Raw genomic sequence first — 21,582 nt, 5'->3', positions numbered from 1 at the left:
AATCCAAAATTTTGAAATTACTGCAACTCATTAGCGAGTGAATCGGAAACAAGCAACTAGTGATCAATAAAATCGATCGACTTCGCGGCCGAACCTCATTGCACAGACTTGATTTCTGTATCTTGATAAGTTCAGATCGGTATCGATTGTTACCACTTTTGCTTATGCACTTCGATCAAGCTGGTTAACTTTAGACTGCATATACCGTGTGGTTTCGGAGGTACGACCGATCGACCGACCATCCGAGTTCGTCAACCCAGTCAAATCATGAAAAGCTTCAGTTTTTTTTAAAAATAAGATGGTCTTATACGTCATATTTGTTTTTAATATCTCGATCAGGTGCAAGGTTTGTGTAGTGATTTCGCGGTTTTTTCTTCGACATTTTGAAGCCTGTTAGCTGACCATGTGCAAACCAACATCGATCCACCTTACAGTATCGACACTGTATGCAAACGTGCTAAATCACGTTTTTCTATCAGGACCACAAGCGTGTATTTATTTTCTACAGTCCCAACCAATTGGGGCATTCCAGATTTAAAACTGCGTCACGCAGCAACTGCGTCCATTTCTGATTTTATATTCACATAACTCAAAAAGAAAAACTTCGTGTGTTGCAAACGTGCGAATTTATGGTAGGTCATTCCAAAATTATACTCAAAACGGTTTTTAGTGCATTTAATGGCTTTCATTCATAAGTGAAGTTTGCCGATCTACATATAGTTCTTTTCGGCCGAAAACCCATTGTGTGTGATCAGAAGTGAGCTCTTCGCGAACGGATATGGCCAGAGATATATATTTCAGGGTCCCATTTAAAAGTGGCCCTTTTTACGCAACGACCCGGCAGCGCTACGCACAACTACGCACTGATGATGTCACCTCGATTGGTGATGAAACGTTTGCAACCAAATTGCCCAGCTCAGCGAACAAGCCAACGACCATTTCAAGGATCCATTTAAAAGTGGTCCTTTCTGCGGCACAGTACCTGCAGAGAGAGGTAGTTTTGGAGAACGATAGCCGCATTCTTCACGATCAACGCGATTTTCCTATTCTAGGGAAAATTTGACCATTCAGCCTGTGCTATAACACTTAGCCATAAATGGTCAACAGATCAGCTGTTGTCGTTCCTGTGTAATATACTATCAAAAATGGTGCTGTTCCCTAGCTGTTAAGACCATGTGAAGGTAGCAATTGCGTGTGATTCTCTTCCGGAGGATAAGGTTGTTTCGAAGAATCTGATGGCCAAATGAATGGACAAACAGAAAACTGTTTTTCGTGGAACTTGTCAGTCTGCAATGCATTATGCATTTTTGGAAAGCATACGAAACTTTGGGAAAGTTTTCTGCATTATAGTACTCCTACAACGATGTTATGTACACTCGCCTTTACTAGTGCAATGCAGTGGATTGTTCACGTTTTCATACACTTATTTTACGGGCAAAACCTCAGAAGAAGCCAGTATTAACAGGCAGACCATTGTTTCGCTTGGTAATTTGAAACCTCTGATTACTTCTAGGATTGGTCCAGAAAGTAGAACTTCTCTTTCTTTGGTTTATATGATATTCAGGGCGGTTGTGATAGTATGTCTTACAGACAAAAATAATGTTACTGGCTCTACGCCGAATCTCAAAATTTCGGATATGGTGTGGGTACTCAGTAAAGTGCTTTGTGCTGAAATATGGGAACGTCCATTTCACGGATTTTACATTTTGGTCTTAGTTAAGGGCAAGGTTTGAGTCTTGTAAACATTGAGAACAAATTCGCTTTAAAATTTAGGGTGGACTGTCAGAAGGCATCATCCCTTAACCAAATGTCTAGGCAATGACCTTGGAAGAAGCTTAGTTGTGGGATGGGAGTTTGTTTTTATGATCCTTTTGGCTCGTGCAATCCATGTTAATACATATGCCACAAGTGAGTGGTGTTCCGTATGCTTTTTGGCGAGTGGTGTTTAATGATATGCAGAAACGCTGTGATACCGTGTCATAACAAGACTGCGCCAGAACATTGGTCGAGTTATCTTTAGGACAACAATGCCAGGCAATTGCATGAACACCCTCCACAGGCCGATGTACATGCCGGTGTTCACAGTCCGTGTTTTCTTTCAAGATAGTTTAGATCAGAGGGAGAAACCATCTCATAATGAGGACCTAGTTTATATGGACGTCTTTTTTCTTTGCACTGCGTTGAAATTTTCCTTAGTGTCTTCCGACTGAACCGTTCTTCATTTGTGTCTGGAATTAACGTGGATTCACTAGACAAGAAACAAAACAAGATAAAAAATTTGAGCCGAATTAAATGAGTCTTGGAAAAAATATTGGTCCAAACTCTGAAGCCCAGTGTGGGATCATAGTTACGTGAATTTGTATTAGCAGACTGTATGTAACAGACTTCAAAGAAGAAGCATGCAACTCGCCACGGAAATCATCTTGTATTCACCACGGATCTTAACATTTCTATCAAAATGTGTATGAAAGAGCTGCGTACAAACAATGGCTAGAATTGCCACGCTGAAAGCCGTTGATAAGCATTTCTGTTAATCTGTATTTCTGTACTTCTGTTGGTCGAACAACCAGGAAAGCTCCAGTTTTCTTGTGCAGCATGGCAGCAGACCGGGGGGGGGAAGCCCTAGGTCAGTCTTACCTAGAAGAAACAGAAAAATTGATCAATACAGTCACTTCGTTCAATGTACTCAGAATGCTCAGCATGTAGACTATTAAAGCAAACATTCAAAAACTTCAAGAAGATGCAAAGTCGATTAGCATGTGACTCTAGTCACTTTGCTTGATAATCGGTCCCCATTCTGAAAGGCGAGCAGCACCGACGGCGGTGGTGTAATATATATATACATATACATATACGTATATATATATATATCACGTTGGTGTTTGAACGCAGATATTTTCTTTTAATCAGAGAAATGCATGGTACAGTTAATATAGTCCCAGATGCTGAAAAATAAATAAGATGGTAGTTCTGGCATAAAATCTTCCCCGAGTCTTCGATTACATTGTTTGGCAGTCAAGATACACACGTTGGTAGAACAAGTTTAAAGGTATATTCGGTATGCAATGCTAAGGTGGTCTACAAACAGCATTATCAGGTCAACTAGCTTCCAAATGCGGCGGTCTATATTAGAGACAGAAATGTCAGAAGTAGCCAACCTCCGTCAATATACTCCATTGGTTAGTTCCCAAATTCTTACACTTCTTGATGTTGCTTTCCCCAAAATCCTGTCGAGAACCAAGTCGCCCGTTCGGGTTGCCATCCGGAAGTCCGGAGGTCTAGACTATCATCTTTACACTGAGCCATAGTAGAAAGTTTGCTGCTTCAGAAAATCTTCACTTAGCCCACCCTTTTCATGTAACCTCCTTCAACTCCTTTGCCAGCGGGTTTCGGAACACGTATCTGGCTGCATAATAATGTCAAGGAATACCCTGATGGGTTTTGTGTTGGGAGAGCGCTTTGGTACTGGTTTCTATAGGATCCAGTGTATTCTTGTTGCAATTCGTTGTCGGTTCATTCAGTCACTGACCGGAACCATGTCTAACTCAAGGGTTTTTTTCCAAAATACAACCAGAGACAGCTGACCGGAACCATGTCTAACTCAAGGGTTTTTTTCCAAAATACAATCCAGCGACAGACTACTCTCAGTCACTTTCATTCTATGATCCCTCATGTGACTCATCTTTTGGTTGGTTTTCTGTCATTACGAACCAGTTTCACGTCCCTCGACCCTTTCAAAAGTATTTTACCACTTTTGCCAATTTCTCGTACCATTATCTCCGTTTGTGGATGGCGAATCGACCTATTTGATCGATCAAGAGTTTTCTTCTTTCGGTGTCCCTCCTTTGCTTCTCAAATTTTACCGGAATCAGCCCAGTGGCCTGAGTGATGTGGAATCGTCAAACGCATTTATCCCAGAGTCGCTTGTAGTTTTACCACGCAATCATTTTCGCGTATCTTTAAGGCAGAAACTGTAGTAACTGCACCAGGAGATTACATTAGGAACACGTGCTTAGGTTGCCTTAGCGATAGTAGATACATTACTGATTTGACCGCAATAATACTGGCAGTAAAACACCAAAAATATGGAACTGTTCAGGAAGTTTATTGCGTAAGGAAACGAATGAGCTAATGTTGAAACCAATCGCTCCATCAGTAGCAGTGGTGAGCCGGTTCAAGTGATGGAAAAACAAGTATGCTGGCAAACAACGAGAATAGGGAATCCCTGACTGTTTACATATATGCCTAAACGCAATGGACTGTAGCCTAAACGCCCATTGCATAAGGACAACAGGACAAGGTACTTGGATAAACGAAATAGTTGCTAAGAATGAAGCTAATAAGCAAATCTTAATGATATCTTACTGCACCCTTCCTGCCGTACGCAGGTACGTTGTTTCCCAGCAGCCTCCCTCGGTTAAGGCTACACTGCCGCTCGAAATCTGCAAATCTTCAGAAGCAGCATTCATCAAACGAGGTAGACTATATGGAGTCGACTGATCCGAGTTTATAAGGTGGGTGCGGCGAAACATGATATGAACATTCAGACGTATGCTAAGCTAACATGATTACTCTGTCGAAGTGCCGGTTCATAGTGAGTGTTCCCTATGTAAGTTGTGGTTTTTGTTAGTGTAAAACCCCATGACGACCTGCTCTCGTTTTTTCGAACACAGTTGTTGGAAGCAAGATGAAATGGTTTGACAGAGGGTTTTAATGCATGTAGGGATGCTCTTTGTCTTCCACGTGCGCATTTTTGCTTTATTAGAAAGACTTGAATAGGATATCTCTTGTTCAACAAGAGTTGGTACTGGGAAAGCCCCTGTGGTCGCCCTCTATGATACCAAAGAGGTGGACGGGTAAAAACAGCCTAATATTGTTTTCGGGGATTTAGTGACCTGCTGTCGTTAAAAAAAATATTGGACTACGGCCCAGCGTCGCTTATAGACTGGAGAAGTGAATGCTGCTCCGAGATATTTGAAGTTCAAACGTGTGTTGGGTATGCTTCCAAAGTTGTGGTTCAACGCAGTCGAAATCCTACTCTTACGTGTCGAAACATGAGAAACTCAGATGTTTTCATCGTGACAACCAGGGTGATGCTCATGGGCCACTGTCCGGTAGCCAACCCTAAATACAGCATAAGCCACTATTTCGAATGGTAATCAGCACAAGCAGACCACTACAGGGAGCTGGCAGTGAAGAACTCCTTGGTGCCTTTGTGGATACACCACCCGCGGGCAGCTGATTACAACGACTGTCAAATGAGCCGAAAGAGTGAGATTTGAGTTAATCACTGCTTTATCCGGGAATGTTTACCATTCGTTACACCGTTTGGAATTCAATGGAAGATGGAAATCAAAATAACCCGGAAGTGTTTGAAAACACAGACCTCTGTTTTCCTATCCTTCCTTTCCTTACATGGAGCACTGCTACTATTCTTCATTACGGAACAGTTTCTGTCCTCAGCTAAGAAGATGATACCCAAACCATTCCTAGCGTTGACACTGCCCGGTCGTTCAAGCCGTAGCAGATCAAATTGACCGGGCTGAGAGGCTGGTTTAAGGAGTTTTAATGAGACGCAGCTCATGAGAATGGGCATCAAACCCGCGGGGGCCCGTTGATCTCACAAATCTTTCGTTAACCAGCAACGACCGTACCAACAAGTCTTGTGCCCTGCAAAACAGCATCACACAAAGGTACATGAATGACTAATAATTTCTTCGTTTAATGGCAAAGAGAGCACACCAACTTTGAAAAATATTTTCGGAACAGTTTATCCCCATAAAAATGCGCAAACGAACCACAGCAGGAAAGGTACCGTTATGAAATTGTTAACAATATGTTCTCAACGGTTTGCCGCATTGGAATGTACTTTTTCACAGTTGCATCAAGGTTGTTATCTATATCTCCTATCAGCTAATCAGTCTTTTCTCGGAAATCTCGCAAGCGACAGACGGCTTAATAATGGCTTCCGTGACTAGGTGAATACAAGGATTACATTCCGTGCGGATTAAGATATGACCACTAAAACCAACCTCCGTGCGATAAGCTTTGCGAAGGGGATTACAGCAAGCCACAGCTAGATAAAAAAAACTCGATGGAAAATAGTACTGCTCCAATTCAAGCTAGCGTAGATCACAAATTGTAGTACAAGCCAATCTGACGGAAAGACTGGGTCAGTACTGTAACGAGTGTAATCTTCAGCACAAAACCTCATATGAAGCTTGACTTGCCGTGCTTCGTTTCATTCGTCATTAGAGTTTAGATCCCCAAACGGTATCTAATTGTCGCAACTTTCAAATATGTTAACCATCCTATGTTTAAACTATGGCTGTACTCGTCAAGGATACCATGAAAGAATTTATTGACAAAGCTGATGAAATCGATGCAACAGCTAACAAAAAAAGGCAAAGAATATTTCTTATGTGGTGTTTTTCCTTAGGACTTAAACCATCTATTTGAGGGAGAAGAAAGTACCACCTCTGAGAAATATTATCTCCTGGGGTGCATATAACAGAGAACAAGTCTGCAAGTCTGAGCAAGTCTGAATCTTTCGGTAATGGAGATAATCCTTTGTCTTGTAAAAGTCTATTGTCTCAGTTCGTGTCGATGATAAACTCGGTTTTTTACTAACAGAAAGCCATTCTTAACTGGGAATGTTTGAGCTACTTCTTGCGCATGAGAAAAACAGCATGTAGGAGGGTTTTACTTGAGAGCGTCACTTGACATTAAAGTTCTGATACGGAATAGAATATCAACTGGCGAATTACAGATCAGACGACTCAACTGTTCTCTGAACTTGGAATTTTAGATACAAGCGTTTCGTCAGCGTGATTGGCACGTTTTCCTTCGATGAAGAGCCTACTTGACGAAATGATATCCCACCAGAACTTACTTCTGATGTCTGTTTAACTAAGGATGAAACGTCTGCAACAACCTTGTGAAGCAACAAGAAGTTTGTCATGAGGGCGATAAAGGAAGGAAATTATGTGAAGCTGCTGAATTCGACGCGAGAACTCCCTAGCGAATTCTGGCTTCAGCGGACTAATAACCCAAACATCTGTTTCCGTATAAGTCTTTCGAGATCATTATCAGCCCTCAGGAGAACCACAACAAGAAGCTAATTTTATGATAAAATTCAGAACATTTAATAATAGCTTCGCATTTATTTATTAGGGTGCCGTACGGTTTAAATGAATATCTAATACAGGTAACTAATTCAGATGGTCACTAGAATTTCAGCAGAAAGAGCAATCCTAACTGTGTATATTCTACATCGTACATGTAAGCCTGCACTATGCTTTTCGTTTGTAGTCTAGCTAATACTCGGTCTGCTTTTCACACCATGAACCCCTCGTGATCACAAGTAAGATACCTAGTCTTGGCTAACAATGTCAGGAATGTGAGCACAGAAGACTAGCATTAGGCTGTAAATTCTGACGCACATATCATTAACAACAAGACATTTGATAAAAACGGAAATTAGGACATGGGTGTCAGTTTATACGGTAGTGTCTGATTTTTCTATCTTCGGACCGCCAATGCTGTAAAATCAACAAAATTAAGCACCCAGCCAACACTTTAACCATCCAATGATACAGTTAGTAAGCATGATGTTACTCGCTTCCTTTTGATAAAATCTAGCCCCCACAAGGAAACAACAGAATCCCGAGAACACCTTCCTATTTTTTTTCAATGCACGACCTCTAAGAATATTGTTCCCGAAGATAAGTTACTGTGTTGTCAAAACTCACTGACTGGCGAAAAGTTAGTGAATATATCAAGTACGATGGAATTGTTTTTCCGTGCTTTGACAGTAAATGAGAACCTCTTGGATGCGCAAAAAACATCAGATTTAGGATCAGAATGTTTTTCATGTGGTTAGATCCTACAATATTTTCTTAGTTGTAGCTCCAGTGGAGTACGCAAACAGTAAGAAAAGTCCAACAGTCCGACAAACAGAAACGACTACACCAAGAAGTAACACGGGATGAAATGAACAAAGCGAAATTACCATTTATTCAATCTGTAAAAATAAGTGAAAATGCAAAGAAACGTAAAAGCGCTGCCAAGTAAACACCTGCATAAACTCGGGTCAAATAAGATAACTCCCTTGAGACAAAAGGTTACGTCGGCCGTCACTGCGGTATAGCAGTGTTCTTCATCGTTGAAGTCAGTTAACAAGCTAGACAGCGCAAGTGAGCGGCACCTCCAGAAGACACCACAGCTGTACCCCCACCAGGGACGATGGTGTGGATAAAACCAACGGAATTCCTAGCTGTGTGACCTAGGTTTTACTACCCAAATGATTTCCATTCACTTTTAAACTACAAAACATTATGATAAGTTAGCAGTATTTATCATATAATATTAGTAGGCCTGTTTCACTTGTCACAGTTACACATATCAGTGAAACTATGCTCTGGCAAGCCTCAAAGGGATATTTGAATGTCCATCATTAAATAATATGTGTAATTCCCAAACATTCCCCGTAAACAAAAGTGTCGATTGTCATCACAATCTGTTTCAGCCGGTCCACGGATTGTAGAGTGACTTTAGCCTATAGGTTCACTTACATAATAATGGAACCCTAGGGCTAGAAAGTGGAGGACATAGCTGGATACTCACAGTATGAGTGTTATTACTCACTGATTTCAATATTCGACTTCAGTTGAGGGTTTTAAGACACCTGCATTAATGCAAGCATATCAAGACGCCGGAAACCTATAACGGTTGTGGGTAAGAATTGAACGGTCCTATTTACCTGCAGTCAGGGGTATAATCTACTTATAGTCCTTGAACTAGTCATCCTTAACCGGAGAAAAAGCTTAACCTCTAACTCCGGGATTAGGAATTTTGATGTTGGTTACGATTCCGCGTGTTTCTGTCGAAAGTGCAGCGAAGTGTTTGAAAACACTAGCATAAAGTGATTTTTTTAATTTCTTGCCCAGGATGAGGTGGCAGGATACTACCCGTTAAGTTGCCTGTTCGGCTGGGCGTGCGGTGTTCATTCGACCATTCGTTTATACTTCCGACTCCAGCTTTTCGGAATCGCACTTCTTATGCTATCCGATTTTTTCATCGAATGAGGCAGATTGGATTTCTTTATCACCAGAGCGCACATGTTAAAATTGACGCAAAAGGCCAACAGAAGAGTGCGTCGTCTGTTATGTACAGTGTCGAATGTATAAGGACGTAAAGATGGGGATATTATGACCGATTTACTTCGTCCTCCTCATCGGTGTAGGGATGTCAGGAAACCGAGGCTGTATCAACCAGTATCAACTTGGATCAACCACTAAAAGCTAAAAAGCAGTGATCCACATTAGGTATGTTGGAAATAAGTCTTTCTGAGTTTCCTAATAAGACGGACTGTTTTGCATGTTTTAGTAACATCTTGAGTGGCATACTAAAAGCGACTAAATCCGTCGTGTTTGCACTTGGGCTCGTTCTTCTGGATTGCATTTGCAGTGCTATACAAAAGTAATCAGTTAGTTGCTGCTATTCTTTAATCGTGGCGAGGCTTTTGAGCGTCTCAGAATGTTTTTTTGAGAAGAGGGTGGTGACCGCTTTTGATGTGCAGGAACGGGGAATGGAGCAAAATAGGTTGGTCTGTCCATTAACAGGACATCAGAATAAAGTGTTTGTCCAATTAAGCGATGTCGACTAGGGTTCTAACAATCCGTTTGCTGTCTGCGAGTAACAAGGTCTTTGGCATCGGTCACGGGTTCCAGTGAGCTGATGCCCGCAAGAGCACAATGAAATCCCCCAACTGCTTTGAGTTGCCAATCTAAAGTTAGTCCAGACTTATTGGGGAGCATGGAACACAAGGATTGTGTTCACGAGAGCCTATCACTGGCTCATATCGCTGTTTGTAACCATAGCGACGAGACAGACACGTCTGTGCACTATCGTTCCACCCTTTCTCAAAACAAGTGTGACCGTCTGTATCGCAAAGCTGCATGCATACCAATATTTAAAAAAACTAAGGTTATTAATATTTTAGCTGAATTCGAAAATAAACGGAAAGATGATATTCCCAGGGTGTATGCTGTACGTGATACGGGAAACGGATCCAATATCAAGTGTAGTTTAAACAGCTAATTCCGGAGGTTTCGTAGAACGTGGTTTGGTGTGTGACTCAATCAAATGACAGCAAGCTTATACAGTCTGCAAAAGTTGAATCGTCATATAAATGGCGCACATCCCCAAGTCTTTAAAAACGTATAAAATATGCATTGTCACTGATAAAGTCCTATTGAAGATGGGCTAAAACGAGGAACGAAGGAGTGGTCTTTCACTTGATGAACCTTCCGCTTTACCGAAAACATTGTTTTGCATTCTACCTCAATGGATTACATCATCAAACCACACTTTTTTTCGCCAAGAAACGCAATAATTTAGGTCTTATTCAGAAGATGGACAATCAGAATCATCCCTACCTGTTCACAATCCGTTTCTCTCACTGATTGCAACTTCTGGTCAATTTCTCGCAAACGTACCAATTCTTTCTCGGTGCCTTCCATCTCGTAGAAAAGCACTTCGTCTGAATGGAGTATGGTTTTTCTCTCCTGGGTAGGAACGCAGGAAATTAGAAAAAATGAGAAGAACAGTTCGTACATGAACATTACCCTGTAAAGGTTTATGACTATTCCAGAGGCGTCCTGTGTGCTCCTCAGATATGATGGACAGAGGACGCCTCTTAGTCAGTGTTCCCTGGAGAGTCAGTCGATTAATGAAGTGATTCGACACACATTTGGTAAGAGTGTTCGCTTTCGAAAAATTCTGTAATTTCTCTTTCATGAGCAACGCTGTGAAGCCAACCTTGAGACTCGGTACACTAACATTTCACAAGTATCTACATCCTTCTCACCAGTGGATTTTTCTTTATGTATTCCAGCTGGTAGGGACGAAGAGATAGTTGTTTGCATCCATCACAGATAGGATGTGGACTTCCATCAGTAGTTGAATAAAGTCAGTCTCAGGTTGAAGTACCTGTAAGTCCGAGCAATAAGAGTTTCTGCATATCGCGTGCACTGGTCGGCTAGATCCACATCTAATGTGGCTCAGTTCTGGTACTGTTCACCAACTTCCCCCAGCGGATGGCCCTCTTGTATTGTTCCTTGGGTTTTTTTAGTCATCGTCGTGCGTTTCGTTAAAAGCTAAATACCCAATAACGTTCTCAAAGCGTCATTAGCCTATGTGAGCTAAAAATTTTAGTCTCCTGGACATAAACATGTGTACTAAAAACCGAGGCAGAACACCCACACACCGAGTAACGTTTCATCTTTTCGTTTCCATAGTTGCGAGTTTCGATAGATCAACCGACATTATCCAAAATCCATTTTTATTTTCATTTTCCGTAAGCACGGTGCTGCAATCTAACAACAATAGGGTTTTTTCGAAATCATTGTCATGTAGCGAATCAGTTTTGTTTGACCTAGAAAAAATGGTAACTAACTTTCCATAGGCAAACGTGATCTTTAAGTTGTAACTGAAATAATTTAACCTCTCAGTTGAAAACTACGCTAAAGTACTGTGCGGACTTGCTTTAGTGCCCGTGTAAGAATGACGTCGTCTTAATACTATCCATAAAAAAGCCCATTATTGGTTTTGCCCAACTTGGGACGGCTTCCATAGACCTAGTTCCTGAAATTCTACCAAGCTAATCTCCTACTTGAACACAACTTTGTGCGTACTTTGCGACACCCGCCACTCTGTAAACTAGGCTAATATTGGCAGAAGACTTAGCTTAAATGTCCCTGAGCCCCTCGTTTATGGTATTCGTCAACCGAATGTGCCGCACAGATATCACTTAAAGTTCCAGCTATATCAGATGGAAACTATGCACAAGGCAGAGAAATGCGCTGTGATACATCCTTTAGAGGCTTATCATGTAGGTTTAGCCCCAGAACTCCCATCTGCTCACCAACAAATCACCAGTGGGGAAGTTTTAGTTGGTGTAGATTTTACAGCTTCATGTTTTACTGTCAGTTATGCAAATAGTGATCATCTCAGCGTTTAGGTCGTTCGCCAACGACTAGCTCTTGACCAGCTGTACGGTATCTGACACATTCTGGTTATCTCTTTCGATGGGGTGATATGCAATTCACCCGTTACTTTTTTTGTCCGCTTCTGTTTTCTAGACAGTCTTCGAGTGCTCTCCGAGTTTCCAAAATAAGTGCCGAACGAGTTCATAAGTGAACGTTTAGGTCAATGCTCCTTGACCCAGTGCGATCCATCAGGAATCGTCACCAAGGCGGGCTTGCACTGATGACCGCGCCGAAACGTCAGGAGAAACGGGTAGTAATTTGATCTTTAGATGAATCCGATACTGCGGAAAAAAGCACAGATGCTAGCCACAAACGGCAAAATTTGCAGAATAGACACAGCACTGAAACGCAGACATCTGTAGACAAACGGTGGGATGAAATAAGTAGTGATGTTCTTCTTATAATGTTGATGAAAATTCTTTGACCGCCCACGACTGGTTTCGCTCTTCTTGGGGCTCATCAGCTGGGCGCAATCTCCGATTTCCCGTCAACGTTACGTTCTACTTAAAACCAAAGTGCACGAAATTAGCGAAATACACTCAGTTGCAAACAAATTTGGTTTTGCGAGAGATTCACCTGAAACCCGAACAGAGTGATATAAAAGTAGTGTAGAGCAAAATCACCATTTTTCATTACTAATTTCATTATATTTTATTTATTGTTATTCCATTTTGGGGCGTGGTAGTCCACCTATCAATGGAAAAATCGATATAATCTCAGTCTTGTAATTTGGCTCAGTCTAAGGCGACAAAATCTGGCCAAAATAGTCTCAGTATGCCTGAGTCAAAGAGCAAAGACGATATTACTTCCGCATCGTAGTTGGTGTTGAGAGATCTCAGACCAGATAAAGATTTCTGACGATATTTGGTTCTCTGGAAACGCCTAAATCATCTACACGCTTTCAGATTTCCTTACAACGCCGTTGCCAAGTTTGTGTGTACAGTAAAACACCTGTCACCGTAAATGTTGAGCAAGAACATTTGCGTCGCCGTTTTCACATGGAACGATATTGAGTAATTCGTGGATATTGAAATAGTAGACGCTCATCTGTCTGATCCGGTTAGATCAAAAATCCTATAAATCGAACATACCACTGAAAAACTAGTCAAATGAGAAAAACGTGCGCGCTAATTCATGGTTGTCCTGGGAAAACTAATTGAAGGATAATCGGTTGTAGCATTGGAGTACACTACTTACAAAATAATGGAGGTGAAAAACCTTGTGGGGAAAAGCCATTTCATGGTCAGTTATTGCCCATCACTCGAGATTTAATTAACCTGACAGCTTCCACAGTTATTCTGTGGACTTGCGAAAAGTACCTACAGATTCAAGTCCCTATTTGGGAATATAGCTGAAATGATGCAAATAAATTAAACGCTTACAGATATTTTCGTAATTCAGTGACTATTGTTCGATGTTATGTATTGTTTCACTACCTGTGGTTGCTTCGTTTATTTCCCATGAAACAGACATACCCTCAATTTTTCAGATGTGTACAACGGTTAAAAATGCTGCCTTCCAAAAACTACCTGATTTCCAGATTTCTTTGTGATCGGCACCCAAAAGAAACCTCTCAGCTGGCAGGCTTTAGAGGCTTGTGTAAATCCGGCCATTTCCTGGGTATTACGGAATACTCGCAGTAGGATTCTTAGTAAATTCAGCCGCCATGTAAACCTTCATTCAATATATCCACAGACACGTAAGTAAGTAGCTGCTTGCTGAAACCCCAACAAAATCAGTCGTGTGCCCAGTCATGGTTGCAGGTGATTCTCACATCAACACAGCTGAAAGAAAGCCCTTCCAATCCCCATCTGAAAGTGTATTTCCTCTTCCAGAGGTGACATTCCGGTGGAGATCTCCGCAGCACTTCACAAATATATACATTAAAGACATATTGAAGTGTAAAGACACCGGCCGAATTAAGAGGGTTCTCTTACATCTGGTGCTGCTTAAGCATAAGCCGAAATTTGCTCAAAAGTACGAGTGTACACCGGTGTCAAGACAATCCAAACTAATATGCTCACCTCATCTACTTCTTGGACAGAATTGCCTACATTTGTGGAAGATATGTGTGGGAGTGAAATGTTTTCTTCCTCCTTTTCCATGACGAACACCCGCAGTTGTTGATCAATCTCTTTCAGACGTTCCTGGATTTTCTCAATTTCTGGATCGTTCCCTATCAAAGATAATTGACCAGCTTTTGAGGAAGGCCACAAAGCCAATTCATCCCGTGTTATTATTGAAATCTGGTTGTCTTCAATCTCATTCTATAAATTGATAAATACATTTAGACGAGACACTGTTAGACAAGAAAAAAGGAACAGAGCTTATCCACATCTGTCCTGGAAGCTTGAAGTGAGCAAGTCGATAGAAACGATGAGTGACAAGAGCTACTAGCATCTATTTTTCATTTGATGCATAAAACTTTTGGTCCAAATTTAGGACCAGTCTTTTGCTTCCACCAGTGATTAAGCAAAAGGTTCGGGAGTTAGATAAACAGCATGCTAATTTTGCAAAAATATGTATAAAGAGAATTAGCCGGACGCAACTGAATAGTCTGACTGTTCTGTGGTCCATCGCAAAGGAGCTGATGCCCCGCATTTGGAATGGAATTTTTGGTCACAGTGATTTAGCTATCTAAGCAGTTTCAAAGTGGGAAATACGGTTTATCTAGGTAATTAATAGTTGTAACAAGTGTGTGAATCTCACCTGTATCTCATTTACTCTTATTTCAACAGGTTTAGGAGTCTACGAGATACCAAGCAACTGCAGTTCACTGGTGGCCTCAAAATCCGCACAAACTCTTTGTACACTTACTATGCTAGGACATTATGGAAACGGAAATCAAGTCATGTAACTACACCTCAAGGGGAAAGAAGATCGGCCCTAAGCGATTAGAGGCGTACAACCCGTGTTCTGTCCAAATCTTCCATCCTTCCGCCTACTCTTAACAGAAAGTGGCAATATTGTGTTTCCGAATGTATCACTGCATTCTGCTTGGCTCTCATCTGCTCATGAATCACGGCTTAGTTACACTAAGGAGTGATCCGACAGCGTGACTCGGTCATCTTCTTATTCTGACCCACGAAATGATATTCAAATTCTTGGGGGCCCCAAAGCACCCTCAGCTGAAGGTTCATGAGTAACAAAGTCACTGTCTGACTAGACCCACATTGAGGACAAAGTTGAATGTTGCGTTTTCGGTTTACATGTCCCGTATCTTGTTTTAATCCGCATTCAGACAACACAACTCGCGTCGGAAGGTCTCCAACTCAGATGCGGTACTTCTAGCCGGAAAACTAATTGTCACGACCAGCTGCCATACGGCTGGGATGCATTACGCCGTCACGTTTGATGCTAACGTTTCCCTTTCTTATATCGACGATTAGATGATCAGGCCTTTCTTGCAAGCAAAAACTATCTACGTTATAGAAAAGTGCTACTTAAGACCCTTCTATACAACAAGGTGTAGAAATGCTTCACATCGTTACCGGCAAAGTAACGTCCATGCTCCGATCCCGCGTTAGCTTGTGTAAAGTGATTGTTGTGCCTCGATAGTTCACAGCGACTAGTTAGGTAGTTTATATGTGAGCAGGTTATCGCAGCACTGCTTTCCGACTAAGTGCCGGGAAAATTTGGAGACGCAGTAGCTATACCTGCGATGAAACGATACGGCATATGTTCGTCCTTTTGAATCCGAGGAGCCTGTCATCAAATTTGGAAATATCAGCTTAAAGGAGCTGAGTAGTTTTGTCCTCACTGAAAAGCGTACAACCGCGTGTGGAAGTGTTTGGAACAAGATATCCCAGCGCACCGCCAAGGTCACAGTGGGGTTCCACGACGAATGCAGCGATGCGATGCTTTTCTTTCGCTAAAGTGTTGGGACTACTATGCGTGTCATCTCACTTTACGGATACGAAGCCTAGCCCATAAAAATGACGTTCATCCTCTAAGTGTATCAGAAAATAGCCACTAAAGGAATGTCTCACGGGGCGCTGTTAAAAACGCAAGGGTATAGTAAAGCAGAGATCTTTAGGCGCTGATTTTCTCGCCAACCGATTTAGCTCGGGCATATCTAATACAGTGAAACCAAATGCTCCATGTATTCCATTTTGCACACGGGGTGCAGAGAAGTCAACTGAAATAATGACGTTTAACGAAGAGCTATGAAAAACGCCTAGCTGTTTTGTCCCCTGTAGGATGATTCCGGTCCCCTCTATGGGTCCTAAAGACTTTGATTGCTTTGATCAAAAACATCTGTGAACCAGTTGCGGGACTGTGTTAACTCCATCAGCTGTTACATAACAAGTCAGTTTTCAACACATAATAATACAAATGAGACAAACGTTATCCGCAAGATGGCTGTTTCCGAACTGGAACAATAGGTGTTGACCAAGAAAAGAACGCATAAATTAGCCAAATCACTCGTCTCATTTATCGTCACTCAACAAGTGAGATAAAAGAGCGTTGAAGTTAGCTATATTTGATTCAAGGACAAGAGGAGCGAAGTGGCTGTTTATTCAGCCTTACTAACTTGGTTATACAGATTGTCCAACCTGAGTAAAAAACACCTACAAAAGCACCTGGCAAGGGCTGCCCAAAAAAGAGCATCTCCTTCAATAAGAAAACTGTGAACGCTTGTGGTGCGTGAACTGAACACTTCTACTACTGCGTAGAAAAGGCGGTATTCCTGATCAAAACCCATCTGTTTTTATCAAACTCCACACTAATGGCTCATTTCTTTCCTACGGTATCGAATCACTGGACTGACTAGCCCAGACTCCTGACTCCTGATTTTTAGCTACCTATTCGAACCTCAAGTCGGGTGAAAGAAGCATTTCTCCAGGACAGAATTCACTTTCTTTCGGAGTTAAGTAGACCGGCCACAAGATGCTATTGTCACAGTCATTCCCCTCTTACCATACTTCGTCTTTCCAAAACAAACATCAGCGTCTTGCTTCCGTGTTTCTTCCCAGCAAAATTCAAACCTGAGGTGCAGAACATCTTTCGAAATGTGTTCAGTGGTGGGTTATCTGTGTGCGTGTGTGTTACTGGTCTGCTGACTTGAAAAACGGTGAGACGAAAGCTATACGGAGGAGACAGCGCCTTAACTTACTTCCATGAAAGAACATGCTTTATTTTGGTTCAGGGATGCATAGTTATCCCTTGGAAACAATCTCCAAAGTTCAGGAAAGTGCTTGTGTACAACACTGGTCCAATTGTTCCGACATCTTTAATCATTATTAAAACCCTCCACGGTGTTCCTAGTAGACCAAACTGTGGTGGTAATTCATGCTAATAACAGAATCCAGTGAATACTTATGCACATTACAGACTACTAAGTAATGAAGGACGAAGTTCAATGTCCTAGATTCCTTGAAGTTTTTGGGACATGGTTCACCTCCACTTGGTTGTTATTGCGGTCGACTATTTAAGTATTTTTAAAGGGGGGTATTGTCGACTTCCAGCGTGATGGAAGACCATACGTGGGTCGACGAAGTGAAAGTGCACAAAGCGAAGGTAGTGATGGGAGACAGAGACGCGCTCCCTCTTTGCAGTCAGTCGATGTGCTGGCTAGTTAAATTATCTCAGATAGCCAGTTAGCCGCTTCTACAACACAATATAAAGCAAATTAGTTATTTTTTGCATACACCGATCCCGTGAAGCTGACCGATACAGAGTATTTAGCCTCTAGTTTGGTAATGTACCGCTTCCTAACAGATGGGACTAGCGTCGTTTGGGCCACGGAGGTGGAATTTTCTACGGAAGGGTTATGCTTCACGATTACCACTTGGCACATTCCGCCTCAATGCTTCATTTACTATTCCGGTTTAGCGGTTTACTTGATGCTTATAAAACGACGAACTTGAAACGCGCGCACAGGTGACTAACGGAATGATCAGTCTAGGGGACGGAGTAGCGGTAGAATAGAGCATCATGGACTGATGAAATGAATAGTGATTATGAGTGCTTCTTCGAAGAGTATTGCTGCAGAATATAGCTTTACTCTTGGGAGACTGCTCTGTGGTCTTAATATAAGCGAAACCTCATGCATTCCGTGACCACCAGCTTTCATTTGGTCAAAGAAAGCCACATCTATAGATGTAATGCACCACCCATAAGTTTGCTGGAGACAATTCGACGAGCTTCCAGCAACCTTATGGGTAGTCTATTACTTTTTTATATATATCGCTATTTCCCGAATTTCACACCAACTTGGTGTGAAGCACTTTCAGTTGCTTAAAACATCATAAACGAGAGATTCAGCTGGGTTCTAGGTGAGTCTACCATCAACACCAAATTGGTATGCAGATGAGTGCATTTTACTGAAATCACATCTCATTTATTTGATGAGATATTATTCCTAAGGTTGCTGTAGATTCTTCGGCAGCTCAAAACTAGTTCTGTGTTGCTTGTGGACCATCAAGTAAGCGTACTCCATGAGTTTCTGCAGATATTATGTTCCACTTAAACTGCACTGGGCGCGATTCACCAAATGCGCTTATTTGCACGCTAATATGGTTTTACTTAGAGACTCAGCTGAGTTCCCGGTCAATTTGTAGTCTAGGCTACTTCCCATCAGAGAAGGATTCAGTTTATATTCGGTTGAGTCTTTCAGTACATCCAGATCTGTCTACAAATGAGTGTATTTCGCTAATTGGGTCTAACTTACCTTGTTGATTTTATCCATGCGCTACAGCCGCCACATGTTTCGTGTTAGCATGAAAAGCGTATTGATTCACATCTAAATTGAGACGCGTGACTATAACGCGGCTCATCAGCTAACAGCGCGTTCACCGCACGGCCGCTGTGAGAAGGGTTATCTGCGTAGGACACGGTCGCAATCATCTCTGAACCTTTAATTTTGAACAATTTATCAATCTGATGACAACATTAGCGAGTATACACTCATTTGTAAACTAATTTGGTCTTCCGAGAGACTCACCTGGAACCCAACTGAATCTCTCGCTTGTGATGTTTCCAGGCATGATGACATGTTTTTATAGGCTGTCCTCGTATAGATGAGAACTGTTTGCTAATCAGGATTCCAGTTGCAAGTGTCTCGCTCCCAAATCAGCGCGACCTAAGCGGTCATTTAGAAGGTTCCGAATGGACACTATTTGGTATTAAACAGATTTCTCAAGAAAACACAACCGAAAAACATCAAAATGCCATAGGCCTAATCAGAACGCACACAACTGTTAAAACTGGTTCACAAATAAATAGGTGTGAAACTTTACAAGTGAAGTTAATACGTTAGGTTGACCTATTCATGCACTACTGTGTGGCATGGACATTACATGAACAGTCTAATCGGGATTCGTAAAGGTCTCAAGCTGAGATTTAACCGCATCCTCCAAAATAAAATTTTCGATTAGGTAAAAACATTCTTATCCACTTTAGGCAGATCCATGAAGTAGTGTCAAGGTCAAAATATCTTACGGGTGGAAGGTGGGATGCGCTAGTTCGAAATAATAGCCGTGCTACTTTTGGACTAATAAGTTATAAGATACAGTATTTGCCAAAACGCATCACAATTTTCCAGGCTAGCTAAGTTTTTTACGGCCAAGTAGATCAGACTTCATGGTAACAGAATTGAAAGCACCTTAACCTCTATCGGTTTCTGGCTAGAATATTCAAAAAGGTTAAAAATAAAAGCCTACAGTTGATTTGCGCTTCATTCCACCTATTGGTGAGGCAGACGAAGGCTCGGGGCTTTTTACTTCAAAAAAATACTTTTCACTGGCTCCAATACTTGGCTAGTAACGCAAATTGTCAATATATTCCAACCTTTGTCTCCCACATTCTCAGCATAGCTACGGCTGCTTTTGTTCATTTGGATGGCCATGCTTGACAAACAGTTCTGAGAGAACAGGATGATAAAATCGCATCTGCTGCCAAAGAATCTGCTCGAATCAACAGTTTTAATGCTACTGATCTTCGCCAATTAATCTACTCTGACAATATATACTCGTTTAAACATCAGTGTGTGGTATACTTTAATGTGGCTCAATGCAGAAAAACCTGAATCAGCAAACGCCAGCATATCGGTAGTATCTTAAATGCGCAATCTTCGCAACTCCCAAACAGAAAAAAAGGTAAACATAACCACTAAACTTCTGGTTGTTCAGGTCTTATCCTGTAAAGAATTTTCCGCTAATGTACCACGCACACCACATAGTACGGAAGTATCGATTTTGAGACCACTAACATCCAACCTCGCCGCACAAGCCCATAGGTGGTACACCGGACAGGCTGCAGATATTCTGGATTCGTGTTATGGTGGCTGGTTACTTGACTTAGGGATGCACACACCCGCGGTTGGGGCTAAACGAATGTTTAAGTGATGAGATATATTAAATCCAAGTTTGCCCGTTATTCGGTCATTTGGACATCAAGGGACCATTAAGGTCATATCAAGGTCATTGGGCCCCAAGCCAATCACTGTTGGTAAGCTTCTGTGTGGCGTTTCCTGTTTTGTGTAGGCCCAGTGATCACGGCGACCACGTGCTTGTCCCACTCACCCATTGGCTGACACCGTCAACAGATAAGTGCTAACTTCTGTTGTGCGTTGCTCTCCTCCTAGGTACGCCAGCTTGGAAGAGTAGCTTCTTACTAATTCAGTAAAGACGGGATTCGTCTCCAGAGCAATCATTCACAGCCTATCACATGACGAGCAGATACTGCTATCCAGAACGTCAGTATTAAGGTAACCTGATCTAAGGTAGACCTGGTAAAAAGTGGTCAACCTGCGCTGCATAACCCATGAAACCGATTACCTAATTTTGATAAAATTTCTTTGTACAGTGGCTTGGACAACTGGCCGCATTCAGGTGTTTTTTATACCAGTGTAACGGTGATACTACTGATCGGGAGGCACGCGAGTAGTATGTGTTGTTCATAGAATTTCGCTTTGCGTCGACTGAAAAAGGGAATTCTGTTGCGGAATTCGTGGGGCCACTTTGTGACATTTGCTTGGATTTGACCGACGAATGAGTGGAGGCAACAAATCCCTAGGAAGACTCGTTCGGGAGAAGATCCGTGTCCAGTTTTTGTAGCTAGGATGCAGATTAGAGTTTTGCTTCCCTGTTCAATGGTCTGTGACCGGTCAGTTGGCATTTCCGAATAAATAGCTCCGCATCGAAGGCCTTCTTCCTTTCATTTGGTGTCGTGACCAGGATAAAGATGAAGATCGCATGGACGCAACCCTTTGAGGATGGGGATGTTCGGACCTTCCTGGAGTACTTTGAGGAAATTGCGGAGGCTGCCGGGCTGGAGACCGACCAGGGTAAGTTGGCAGCACTGAAGACCTTCCTAAGGGGCCGGGCGGAGTGGCCCTGGATGCGGCCAGAAGAGACCCTCAGAAGATGGACTGGGCCGTTGCGAAGGAATTCCTTGCAGCGGAGTTCGACACGCCGGCCGACCGCCAGGAGGCTATGAGGTGGTTCAAGACGGCCAGGATGGCACCCGGATCGGACCCGACCGTGTTCTTCTCCGGCCTGCAGCAGTTGTTGGATCGCGCTTTGCCGAC

At 42.2% G+C, this 21,582-nt stretch overlaps 1 protein-coding gene across 1 annotated transcript in view; it reads right to left on the bottom strand.

The window, feature by feature from the left end:
- Positions 1-2,435: 2,435 nt before the first annotated feature.
- The window catches only part of T265_13158 (hypothetical protein), a gene marked incomplete at both ends in the record, with an annotated part of 36,448 nt that continues 17,301 nt past the window's right edge, over positions 2,436-21,582 (bottom strand). Inside the window, 3 exons of the mRNA XM_009167465.1 lie at positions 2,436-2,637; positions 10,440-10,568; positions 14,075-14,317. Of these exons, the coding sequence (XP_009165729.1) occupies positions 2,623-2,637; positions 10,440-10,568; positions 14,075-14,317 (387 nt within the window). The remainder of the gene's footprint in view (positions 2,638-10,439; positions 10,569-14,074; positions 14,318-21,582) is intronic.

The sequence above is a fragment of the Opisthorchis viverrini genome (genome assembly GCF_000715545.1).
Source record: "Opisthorchis viverrini unplaced genomic scaffold opera_v5_41, whole genome shotgun sequence".
NCBI lineage: Eukaryota > Metazoa > Platyhelminthes > Trematoda > Opisthorchiida > Opisthorchiidae > Opisthorchis > Opisthorchis viverrini.
Note: the sequence above shows the minus strand (reverse complement) of the source record. Positions and strands in the feature narration are given on the sequence as shown.